Genomic DNA, 12,266 nt, shown 5'->3' on the forward strand with positions numbered 1-12,266 from the left:
CGCTTGTGCTCTCCAAAAAATAAATGTTTAAATAGAAAATAACCTTTAATATATTATGACTTAGCCATTACACATTCAGCATAGCCAAACATAACTCATTAAAGGTCCCTAGCTCCATGTAGTCTGCCTGGGCTTTTTATGGTTGGTTGTGCCCTAGTTTGGTGGGCAGATCATATCCACTTAACGCACAATTATTTCCAATCTCTTGCTCCCTTATACAGCAGCCTCTAAAATACGATGCAAAGGAAAACAGAGAGAGCTCTAATAGGCTTGTCTTAGAATCACAGATCTCACTAAAGATTTCAAAGGTGCTCCTTCCTCCTCAGATAGGAGTCTTTCTCATTTTGTAATAAATACCAGAGACACACACAGGCAGCATTTTAAGAGATGTCTAAGACATTTTTAAAATGTCATTTAAGTGTCATTTTTAAAATGAAAAAAAGGCTGAATTAATATCACCCGGACTGCGTTAATGATTACCCTGGTGTCAAAAGTACCAGTTCCAAATTTGAACACAGTAAGCTCATGGGAAAATGAACATCACTGGAAACCAAATACTGATAAAACTATAATGTTCTATTTAGTAATCATCACTGCGCGCCCACCTGTTCTGCCCTTGAGCCAAACCCAGTCCCCAGTTCGTAATACTCTGCCATGAATTTAAACACGGCTGAAAGATCTATCATTAATCTTTCTCAATCTTTTCTTAATTGTTAATTTTCTTAATTTTTATAATCAAAGATTACAGAATTACTCACATAGATTTACAGAATACCTTTCTTCCAGGAGGAATACAGAGATGAATAAAAAATGTCAAATGTAAATCAGGTTCATTAAGATATAAGTCAAATGTTTCAGGTGCATAGTGAAAAAGTTTATTTAGGACAGATTTCAAAACTTGGAAGAGAAGACAAAGAATGCACAAAAGCTTCACAAAACAGTTACGGAATATAAAAACACAAGAACTGAGCTATTTAAAGAACCACAGCTCAGGATCATCTGTGTATCACAGCAACACATTCAGTGCCACAGGGTGGTAAGAGAAGGTATTTTAAAGGAAAAACCACTCAGCAGGACACAACGATTGAGTAACAATTTGGTACAGAACTCTTAGAAATCATAGGATCTGTTGACAGCATTTCTCATGACACAGAACATGTAAAACAAGATGACTGCAATAAATGATTGGTTGGGCTACTTTTATACTTTAAAGAAAAGACTGTTTCCCTTTCAGACCCCTTTTGTAACATCAGCGTCAAAGCATGATATAGAATAAGGAAAGGACGCCTTTGTGGTTGCCGATTTGCCAAGAAAGCATCATCATCTTTCATTCAATGGACAGATCTCAGTGCACAGCACCAAAGCAGGCCTTTCAGAAATATAAGTTAAATGGCATAAAGTAGTTTAGGAAATCTGCAAGCACCTCCCTCTATCCCAGTTATCCTTCCCCAAAGTCTGGCTTTCTCATAATCCATCCCTTTGATTACAAAGCAACTTTCTTCTGGGAATTTCAAAATGTTTCCCATTATTAAGGGCAAATGGGCACACCAGAGTCCATGGGTTACAGGACTGCTTTCTCTAGACTTCACACTTGCTCTTGAACATGGCTAAATGGACATAATTCAACTTGATTAAATTAAAACAACTTCATTTATGGGACAATAATCTCAGAAATGGAGGTTAGTAGAGTTTTTAACATGTAATTTCTTAGTACAATGTACTACTTAGGACGTGAGAGAAGGAATTAAGATACTGTTTTCCAGACAACTGTCAGCCTGAACCTAAAAATCAACAATAACAATAACAATAACAAGGAACACTTTACACAGAGATATTTCAAACCTGAGTGAAGAAGTGAGTTCAGGAAGAGAACTCTTTAAACTGTTGGCTAAGGGCTCTTCTGGAACCCTATATGCTAGAATATCCCAAACCTAAACTTCAGACTTGTTCATGACCCTATATCAGAACTTTTAGAAAATGCACTTTGTCCCCTGGAAGTCATTTCACATGTATTATTTTACCCTTACATAAGTACTTTAAGTGACAGAAAACTGTGGAATCTAATAAGGAAGCCTGTATATCTGTATTTCTGGGGCACTTTCTCCTCACATCTTAGAGTAAGGAAGAGCCATGAAATTAACCCGGTCCACATGCCTGGGACCTAAAAGAAATCAAAGTATGTATAATGGTAATCAGATCATGAGTTCAAACCAGTGACCAGAACCACAAATAATTTCAAAGCCAGCATCTTACATGTGGACTTCATTTGTGAAGGAATAACTATTTATAAATGAACCCCATCAGGCCTTGGGCCACTGGGTTTTCTTAGCTTAGTGACAAGTGATTCAAACAGCAGAGGTTTGTGTGGCCTTCATGGTTCAGGTGGGAGCAATGAAATCTGGTCACATAATACTTAGCAAAGCTTCTCTCACCCTCTGGGTCCCAAATCCTGCCCTAACCTCAGAATCTAAATAAGTGGGTAGAGGTCAAAGAAGTGCTCACAGATGCTAGATGGGTTAGACAGAGCAAAGGGGTAACACCGACCATCACCAGGTGCCAACTAAGCCAAAGCAGTTTTCTCCTGGATGCCTCCCCCATCTCCAGAAAACTGCCCACCAGGACCCAACTTCCAGGGGGTTCCTCTCCTTCTGAGAACACTGAGGAGCTGCAAACTCACACTACAATTGCATTTATAACCTGTGACACACATAGTTCCCAGAGAAGGAGGGCTTGCTCTAGTTATTACTTGACTCAATTAACTTGTTGTCTTCATCAGTATCCCATTGGCATATCCTCTTCATTCACTTGGTAAGGTTAACAAGAGTTCCAACTGATGATTGTATAGTCATACACCAGTAACTCAGCTATCCCAATATGGGACTATAAGTCATAATCCTTCCCCAGTCCTACTTCCAACCAAGGCTGATTGCCTTATCCACTCAACTCACACTAGAGGATTAATCGGATAAACAGAGGCCTTGGATACCATACTGCCAGTGCTAAACAATATCGTAAATAATCAAGATATCATAGAGAAATGGAGGGAGCCTAGTCCCTCTTTCTCCGGTGTGTGGCAATGAGGGCCTAGGAATGGATTCCATGCATGAAGACTGGGACTTTGGCTGTAAAGAGGCTCACCACACACTGGGTTACTGGAGAGCACCCAGCTTGTGATTGGTTCTAGATACCCATTTCCTACTCACTTCCCAGAGAATCATGCATCGTGGCTTCCTGAGCACAAACACAATTCAAACAATGACTTGCTCTCTAAAAAGCATTAATCCCTTAATGTGCGACCCCTCACAATAAAAGAAATGAAATTACCTTCCTTCAGACAGAAACTCACCTTCCAACTCTCTTCAACCACTGAGATTCTATAGGGATGGTGCTTCTTCCTTTTCCAGCAAATTCAGGTTTCCAGGAGTTCTACCCTTTTGGCTACGTGGAAAGAGACTAGTTAAAGACGCTGATGTGGACCTTTTAGACCCAGGAGAAATTCCAAATGGAAGCTTTTTAAAGAGAGAACTGTCCCACTTACTGCTATGTGTGTGACCATTCCACACAGGTTAAAGAAGATGGTGATTCCTACACCTCACAGGGAGGTCAGCCTGCAGGGGCATAGCTGGTTCGCAAACATATGCCTGTGGCCTGAGGCCCTTCTGTGATGTTGGTCAAAATTAACTGATTTCATCCCTTTCTTGGCCAAGTCAAAACCAACGGGGGCTGCCAAGACACAGCTGCACCTCCTCCCAGCCTCTTTCTAGTTTCACCATCCTTCTCCACGGCCCAGAGAACACGGAGATGAAATCCAGCCTCGGGTCAGGGGATTACACTTGGTAGAGAAGACCTACTCAGAAAGAGTCTATCCTGTTGGGAAAGACAGCTAAAGGGGTTTGGAGGTTTCTCCAACAACCATAATGAGGACCAGCAAGGCTTCTGACTTCAACAACAGTTCCAACTAATGAAATACAGACTAAAGAACTAAATAAAATTGGGATATGAGCAAAACTCTGGGATGCATTTGATAGCTTATCTCTCTTCCCCTCATTTTACTCCCTTTTTCTTCCTTACTATCAGTTTTAAAAGATAGTCCCCAAGCTGCACAAAACTCATTCACGCCTCTCCCCCTCCCTCCACTAAAACAATCATCTTTTATGTAAATGTTAGGGTCACTCAACTCCATGCCTTAGAATCATATACTTTGGGGTTAAAAGGCAACATTTTGCAGAAAAGTGGTCTTAAAAAATAAATATAAAGATACAGACTTTAGGATTTGGGTTTTCGCCTAATTGTTCCAAAGAGGAACTGGATAGGGCTCATCAAAAACATCAAAACTCAGATATTTTCTATAACTGGTAAGTTTTGCAATAATGTTGAGTCCTACTGATTAACATAAGACAGAGAACTCTCAGATTTAACTCTTTCATATACACGTAGTAGGGGGCAATATGTACTTTTAAAAAGTCTGAGGTTTCCCTTCCTAAATAACAGATAAAAAAATATTTTAAAAATACGTGAATGGCCTTATTTCAGGTTGTTACCTACTCCCACTATAAAGCTATACATTGTGTGAGGATTGAGTTGTAACTCTGGAGTCCTGAGGACCTGTCATAAAGCAACAGATTAGAATAAAGTCTTTCCAGAGCAGCGTCACAGTTACACTTACTCTACTTTTAAGTTCTCTGCTTACTGAAAATTCTTTATCAAAAAGTGTTAGAAAAAATTAACACTTTAAACATGTCCTCCTTTCTAAAAGCCCCATCTCTCGACAGAGTGGCCAAGCTAAACAGACTGAAGAAATTTAAGAAGTCAGCTACTGTGTGTAGAGAATTTCTATCTCTCTCCCACTACAAAGCATTCTCAGAATTGTTTGTTAGTATTTATTTGTGCTCTAGAGAATAGGGTGACAGGGGAAGCAGAGGACTTTGATTTCATTGTTTGCTTTTAAGAATTTGGACAGGGAGAGATTAAGGAAAGGATGATCTCTGAGGATTCGCTGGGCTATGAAGTTCTCAGTAATTACATGTGCTTCCACAAATAATATTTGGTCCCTACAGTTCAATGATTGCACAAATTTAATAGGAGAAGAGTAAATGGTTAGCGAAAATATCTTTTTAGCCATCTTGTGCTAATGGAGCAAAGAAACGCCAGTGCAGGGTGAAATGTAACAATGTCCAGGATTTCAAAAGTGACCAGACAAAAAGAGGCACATGGAGGTGACAGGAACAGGTCCCTCAGGCTTCCCTGATGCACCAGAACCAGGATGCCAAAGAAAGTAAGTACAGAGACGCTCATGGCAAAAATAAAGAGTGTTTGTTGTCCCAGGGAGCTTGCTAGGGCCTGACAGCTCCATTTTAAGAGAAAGCCAGAAGTTAATAATAAACAGGAAAAATAAGCAAGGCTTTAGCTGACTGGGGAACAGCTCAGTAGAAAATTATTTTATAAAGATTAGACTCAATTAGCTAAGGCAGGATTCAACTTCATGCTGAAAGAGTGCTCGCTCCGTTTATCTCAGGATTAGATGATGTGCAGCGAGTTCGCTTTTTGCTGCCCAAACAGATAGTCCCTAAAATCATTTCTAATTTCTTACAAGGTAGATAAACGCTGGCCAGTGTAATCCTCTACAAAACGCACTGAAATATAAAACAATGGTGGTGTGATGCTGTTCGGTCCACAACATCCTACCCTCCTTGGGGCTTCGCTCCCAGGGGAAGAGAAGGTACAGGCTGTACGGCCCTTTGTTGGTGACACAGGTGATACCGTAAGGAGCCCTGATCGAGTTCCTGCTCCTGTAGGGAGGACAGGTTTGGTGTCAGACACCTGCACAAGAAAGGGATGAGCCAAAGGAAACATCATGAGGAAGAGTACTCCTCAGAGCAGGCAAAGGACTTCGAAATCCCAGAATCATAGGATATCCCTGATTGGCAAGTCAACTCCCCTGCACTTAATCCTGGGTGAATGGGCAGGGCCCCTCACGGCCTGGAATTCCTCACAGGGAATCCTGGGGAAGGGTGGCATCGTCCACCCCAGAAGGGCAGAGTCCTCCCAAAGTATCCTAGGACTGACCTGCAGGAAGGGAATTATCACTTCGCAGCTTCTCCTAAAATCATCATCTCACTCCACAGAAGAGGAGGCCTAAATGGCTCAGAGCAGACAGAAGCCTTCTAAGAAACAGATGGAAAGTATCTCAGAGGCAAAAATGAAATGTGCCAAAAAATAAATAAAGTAATAAATAAATTGAATCATTCCTCAAAATTCTAAGGCAGTAACAGACTCAACACAAGGAATAAGAAACAAGGAGGTACAGATAACCACAGTGGTCCCCTCTCTGCCCGAGGCCCAGCCACCCCACTGCTTTGGCTGCTGACTGAAGCTCCCCTATCCTCCCGTGGCACTCCTGGGCCTCAGGACTAATACAGTGGGAAGGCTGTGACCCGGAAAATGCAAGCTTTGGCTGGTAAAGACAAATCCCATCAGCAGCAACAGTGAAGTTTCATTACCACCTTTTCTAAGAGACTTCGAACACCAAAAGCTTTAAGCCCTCAATGCAAGAAACCTAAATCCAGAAACTTGAAGTCAGATTGTTTCTGAAGAAAAATTACTAAATAACATTCCTACCCTCGAGATAAAAAAGAGTGGTGGGGAATCTGGAGTGGTTTTTGTTTTTTAACCTTGTCTCTCAGATTATACCCCTTCTTTGATTATACAAAAAATAATAATTCAGTAACATTTGACTTGCAAAGATGTGGATTCTGAGATCAATCTAGTACCTAATTTCCACCCTTTCCCCTTCAATTGCCAGCACCCTTGCTAAGGGACACTACCTCTTGAAGCAGGAAGTGATGGAGGCAGTTTCTCCCCTCTGGATCTTAGACTACGTGATCGTCACTTAGACTGCATGGACATTCTTGCTGTGAGGGCAAGGACACAGGCGTGGGAAAGGCAAGAGGAGGGCACGAGGCGGAGTCGAACAATCTGGACTACTAACACCCCTCCAAAGGCAGTGAGGGCTCCCGGCCTGTGCTATAGACCAAGAAGAACCAGCAGGCAGGAATATGGCAGTGGTGAGAGGCTGGACAGAGCTTTCTCCATCCAAAACACTGGGTTCCTTCATGGACAATGTGTTTTTCCTCTTCCAGCACTTTCAAAAGATGAAGACTGGGTGCCACTAAACACATCTGCAATATAGGATGTGGGAGAGGAGAGAGCAGCAACTGGAATAATACCTCGTACCAAAACAAGCCTATTTTTAAAAGACAACACCCAACTACCCTTTAGGCTTTTGCCCAATGGGCTCCTTCACGGAGGGACGTGGCCGGAGTCTGAAGCAAGAGGAGCGTGAGTCAAGGACCACAGAACAGGAGCACTACACCACCACCTGCAGAAGCCGAGAAGGGGGAAAAGCTACATGGGGTCAACAGTCAGGCATGCCAGGCAGGACGTGAGGGTCAGAAGCCTCACGCTCAACTTTTAGCTCTTGCCTATCCAAAACGAGAGGCACCAGCTGGCAGCCTGCTCCAGCCAGCAAATACCCGCCTGCCTCCTGTCCCGGCGGGCCTTCAGCTAGTGTAGTAGATGTGGAAGTAGAGAGTCTTGTTGCGGAGCAGGGAGTAGGAGTTGTCAAACTTGAGCAGGTAGATGCCCTCGCCAGGGTAGTCGTGGCTGCCAGCCTGCACGTCCCGGTGGCTGTCTCGCCGGTACACGGGCATGACTTCCCCATAGCGACCTCGAAGGGAGCTCCTGGAGCCTCTCTCTACGTCTCCAACTGGGACAGGGTCTGCATAAGCAAAATGGCACAGTGTTGGGATATGACTTCAGAGACTGAGTAATCCGACCTCAAGAGAAAAGAATGGACCAGGTGACTTAGTGGCGTTTAGCCGGGGGAATGCTCTTACCCTCCTACGGGAATTTGGAGATGTCTGCTGACCTTTTGGCCATCAGAGAAACTAGTGGGTGATACTGCATTTAGAGCACTTAACAACAGGACAGTACCTGCCCAGCAAAGAAGCATCCCACCCCAAATGCCAATAATGTCTCCACTGAGAAACAATGATTTAGCCTTATACAGCCCACCTAGTTCCGGAAGTGTCTGGACATCTCCAAGGGGGAGAAAATATTTCGAAGGGAAGATTCTGACATCTCTTCATTCAACAGGAGAAAGAAACAGCTAATGGAGGTAGGAAATACAAACACACTGAACAGAGTGACCTAGAACTTCTACTTGGCCTCCTGAAGAACAGCAAAGTAAGATACAAGGCTCCCCCCCGCCTAAATACCTGAAGATTTCCCTGCAGACTTGCTTTTCCATGAAGAAGCAAGGGATTGATTTTTAAGATTATATAGAAAAATCAAGATGCTTGGAACCTACTTAGAACCTACTCATACTATTGTAAAAAAAAAAAAAAAAAAAAAAAAAAAAAGCCTCGGAGTCATCCTGAGTAGGCATTTCAAATAACAACTGGAATAGAGCACAGAAACTATGTTTAAAACTACTCTGGGCCTATTTTGCAATATTTACAGATATTAAGGCACTACGTGGTACATTTCAAACTAATACAATGTTATACATCAATTATACCTCAATAAAGATTATTTAGGTTAAAAAAAACTGCTCTGGGCATGAAATGAAGGAAGTAAACAGTAGTCAGCCAACTGTGACAAGTTGGAGAGGAGTACAGTCAGCAATGTGCAATCACCCAGTTTGGTTCCAGACTAAGAACAATGGCAAATATCCCAAACTATGAGAGAAATATAAAATAATCTCGGTTTATACGTGATCTATATACTGCAGCACTGACCCACCCCTTTCCTGCCCATCCCATCCCTTTCCCCAAGGAGATGTTGGGGAAACAGCTGGGTACTGATTAAAAGCAAAAGAAGCTTTCCACTAAGGCACCAATACCAACCCCACCAGAATGTTCTTTGAGGGTCAGACTTTGGCCTGTACCACTCAGTTTAGCTTACAGTGCTGAAAGCAGGATTCCTTGCCTGCATTCTAAGGAAGGGAAGGACTGGTATAATACGGGAAGTGGTCATTAGAAACTGGGTTGAGCCAGAAGAAGCAAATTGCAAATTATGTTAAAATTAAATTTACCTTCAATCTCTTCCTCCTCTTCTTCATCTTCATCCTCATCCTCACTGGAATCACTGACCTGCACAGTTATGTCAGTGCTGGTTACAGGGGTCCAGTCAAAATAAACTCCAAAGCCAATGTCATAGTCATCAGTCGCAAACTCCCAGCAAACACGCTTCCCCTCTGGATGGGTAGGTACCCGGATGGTCACCACCTCACCCCGCTTCACCACCAGACGGCTGTTCTTCTCTTTGCCCAGCTTGCTTTTGAATTCCTTCATCTTGGTAAAGGTCCAGATGCATGGAGGAGCCATCAGAGGTGGGGACACTAAAAGGACAAGCAGCTTACTACTGAGAAACCAAGAGAAAATACAGCCAAATGTGGCATTTTGCTTAGGCAGGGTGTCATAGTCAAAGACATTCTTTCTACTTCCTGGCTTCTTTGACTGCCTTTCACAAGTCACCTTCTTAGTTTCCTTCCATCTGTCTGCCTGCCTTTATTTAAGCACCCACCGGGAACAAAGAAACTACCTTCCATACCCCCAAAGGTCTCACCTTTCCTGTGATCCCCCAGGAGATCTGCAGATTCCAAATCAGCTGAAAGGATATCTATAGCTCCTGTGTGCTCAGACTGGATCATAACGATGTCCCCGGACCTTTGTGGAACTTGGTACTTGGCCATCTGCACAATGGAAATCTGATTAGAGCACTTACTAGCGTGGCAGATTCCAATTAGCCTCCTTCCCAAGGGGGCTGCCCACCCCTGCCCTATTGCCTCCACTTTCCATCAGCTCAAAGCCTGATGTGCTATGTTCCCTCCTCCCTCCCTTTTGCAGCTCTCCCACTCCAGACCCTTTATAAAATCCTTGCCCGTGAATTTCCTCCAAGCTTGCTACTGACTTCTGCACCAACAGTGTTTCTGTGCCGCACCGTGACCTGCACAGCACCTCCCTGTGGCCCCTCTCATGACAGCGCTTGTATCCGGGGTTTAGCCCGGCTCTGACTCTGCCACACAGCCTCCCGCTACAATCCCCACTCCCAGGCTACCTCCAGATCCCTGTCAATCAAGTCACCAAAGCACTGCAGAGAGAACCTGTGGTTTATATTCTCTGTCCCTGGCTTATCCACAGCACATCCGGGATGTCCCATGCCACTGGCTGTCACATCCACTAACAGTGTTCTGTAAATAATTGTCATTTCACTTGTTTTAATGTATTTAAACAGTCCATTTGCTGCCAGATATCTAACCTCCATGGAAGTATACAAGCATCCCTTGAAATTCGAAGCCCTCGCTAACCCATGGCAGGAGGCTGCAGTCTCTCTCTAGCGGGTTTCACATGAAACCACTCAGATCAGTGCTCCCGTTTCTTGTTTTTATGCCATAACTTCTTGATCCTCTCCAAACAGTCAGCAGGCAACTCAAGAAATGTACACCCACTGGCCACACAGGACAGCATACCAGTGAGATGGCTATCCAGTTAAGAAACCAGAATTATATTTGCAAGAAAGAAAGAAAGAAATTTTGAATTCATCCCAGACTATATTCTCATAATATCTCTTTCTGAAGATATTACCTCTATTGCCAAATGAGGTGAATCAGACTTTGGCTAACCTGCTTACATGAGTCTTTCCTTTTCCACAAGGCTAAACAAAGGATTTAGTTTGCAACATATTAGCAGCACAGCATTAGTAAAGTCACCAATAGATCTTGGCTTCAGTTCCCTCATCTGTAAAATGGGAACATAATGGTACCTGTCTCATAGGTTTCTTCTCAGAAGCAAATGAAGTATTGTGGATAAAAATGCTTCGTAAAGCAAATGTAATGATAATGTTCGGCATTGTCTTTATTGACCATAATACCATTAGTAATTATAATCTATGTGTTAGTAATAATACAAACAACTCCTTCCTCCATGGCAGGGAGATTACTGCTATCTACACCACTTCTATGGAACCTTGACCATAAATCCTGAGTAGATCTACCACAAAAAAACTGAAGCTAAAACACGATCCCATGGTTGAAGGCTCTTCACATCCAGAGGATGTCAGACGACACATGAGCATCCATTCTAACAGTTCATTTCTTGAGTAGCTGCTGGTTCAGTGATGGGCCCTGAGGGTGACACACATGACCATTCTCCAAATAAATAAAACTGAGACGCCCCAATGCTTTCTAGGTCCAACCCATCCACACACATCTAGATTCTGGTGCCACACACCGCTCCTCCCGAAGAGACTGCGACATTGCCCTCCCTACCTTGTTGAGGACCTGGGCCTGGTCTGCAGGCAGCGATTCCTGCTCCACCAAGGCCTGCACCTCCAAGGCACCAGCTGTCTTTCGCAGATCTTCGGTGGCATCCTCACTCGCTCGAGATACCGTCTGTGGCCTCTCAGAAGAAGACAGCATGTCAATTCAAGGACTCTTTCAAAGGGCACAGTAGTCTTGGAGAAACTTAGAAATAAAACAACCTTCAAGGGACATCTCCCAACCTCTGCTTTCCTCTGGCATTTGGGTCCACTGTCAGTTTAGCTGACCACTGCCCCGGGCTGACTTGGCCCACAATAAAGCAGTGACAGCATGTGACGGCCCAGGACTGATGAAGCCAGGCCCCAGGTTCTGAGAACCATGGCGAACATGCAGGTCAGTCGTCTGAGTTTTGTTCTCTGGGACCCACACCATCTGCTCCACACAGGATTTCAACAAAAGAAAAGTCAGAATCCCAGTTCTGTTCTACACATAAAACTTCTGTTAGAAGCAAACAGAGGAGGCCTCGCCAGGGCCAGAAATCAATCACCAAAACACAGGGAGCGCAAACTGATTAGCAAGGCCATCCCTCTCCAGTCAGGCTGGGAGCAGTCTTTCAGCCTTTCCGCTTCACACCATCCTCCAGATCACACTAGCTAATAAAAGAAGGTCATCATTTTCTTTCCCTTTTTAAGCACATTAATCTATTATCCCAATGACTTAAGGCCTGACAATTTGAATACTTTTAAAGAAGCAGAGGAATAATTTCGGCCCTCTTCCCTTTCCCCTGGCTTCTGGAAAGACCACAAAGTGAGCTAGGTGCCAGGGCAATGGCACAATACCCCAGGTCTCTTGGAAATCTGTTGTCAACAAAAGGTGGCATGGGATTCTTTAGAGCAGCAGTCATCAGAGTTCAGCGCGAGGACCGCTGGGGCTCTTCAGACTTTTT

At 43.6% G+C, this 12,266-nt stretch overlaps 1 protein-coding gene across 1 annotated transcript in view; it reads right to left on the reverse strand.

Moving 5' to 3' along the window:
- Nucleotides 1–5,057: 5,057 nt before the first annotated feature.
- The window catches only part of TMED8 (transmembrane p24 trafficking protein family member 8), a 31,435-nt gene continuing 24,226 nt past the window's right edge, over nt 5,058–12,266 (reverse strand). Inside the window, exons 3-6 of the mRNA XM_042990236.1 lie at nt 11,330–11,459; nt 9,628–9,754; nt 9,095–9,400; nt 5,058–7,777 (exon numbers count right to left, since the gene is read on the reverse strand). Coding sequence (XP_042846170.1) covers nt 7,560–7,777; nt 9,095–9,400; nt 9,628–9,754; nt 11,330–11,459 — 781 coding nt within the window. The 3' untranslated portion in view covers nt 5,058–7,559. The remainder of the gene's footprint in view (nt 7,778–9,094; nt 9,401–9,627; nt 9,755–11,329; nt 11,460–12,266) is intronic.

Source organism: Panthera tigris, chromosome B3 (assembly GCF_018350195.1).
Source record: "Panthera tigris isolate Pti1 chromosome B3, P.tigris_Pti1_mat1.1, whole genome shotgun sequence".
Classification (NCBI taxonomy): domain Eukaryota; kingdom Metazoa; phylum Chordata; class Mammalia; order Carnivora; family Felidae; genus Panthera; species Panthera tigris.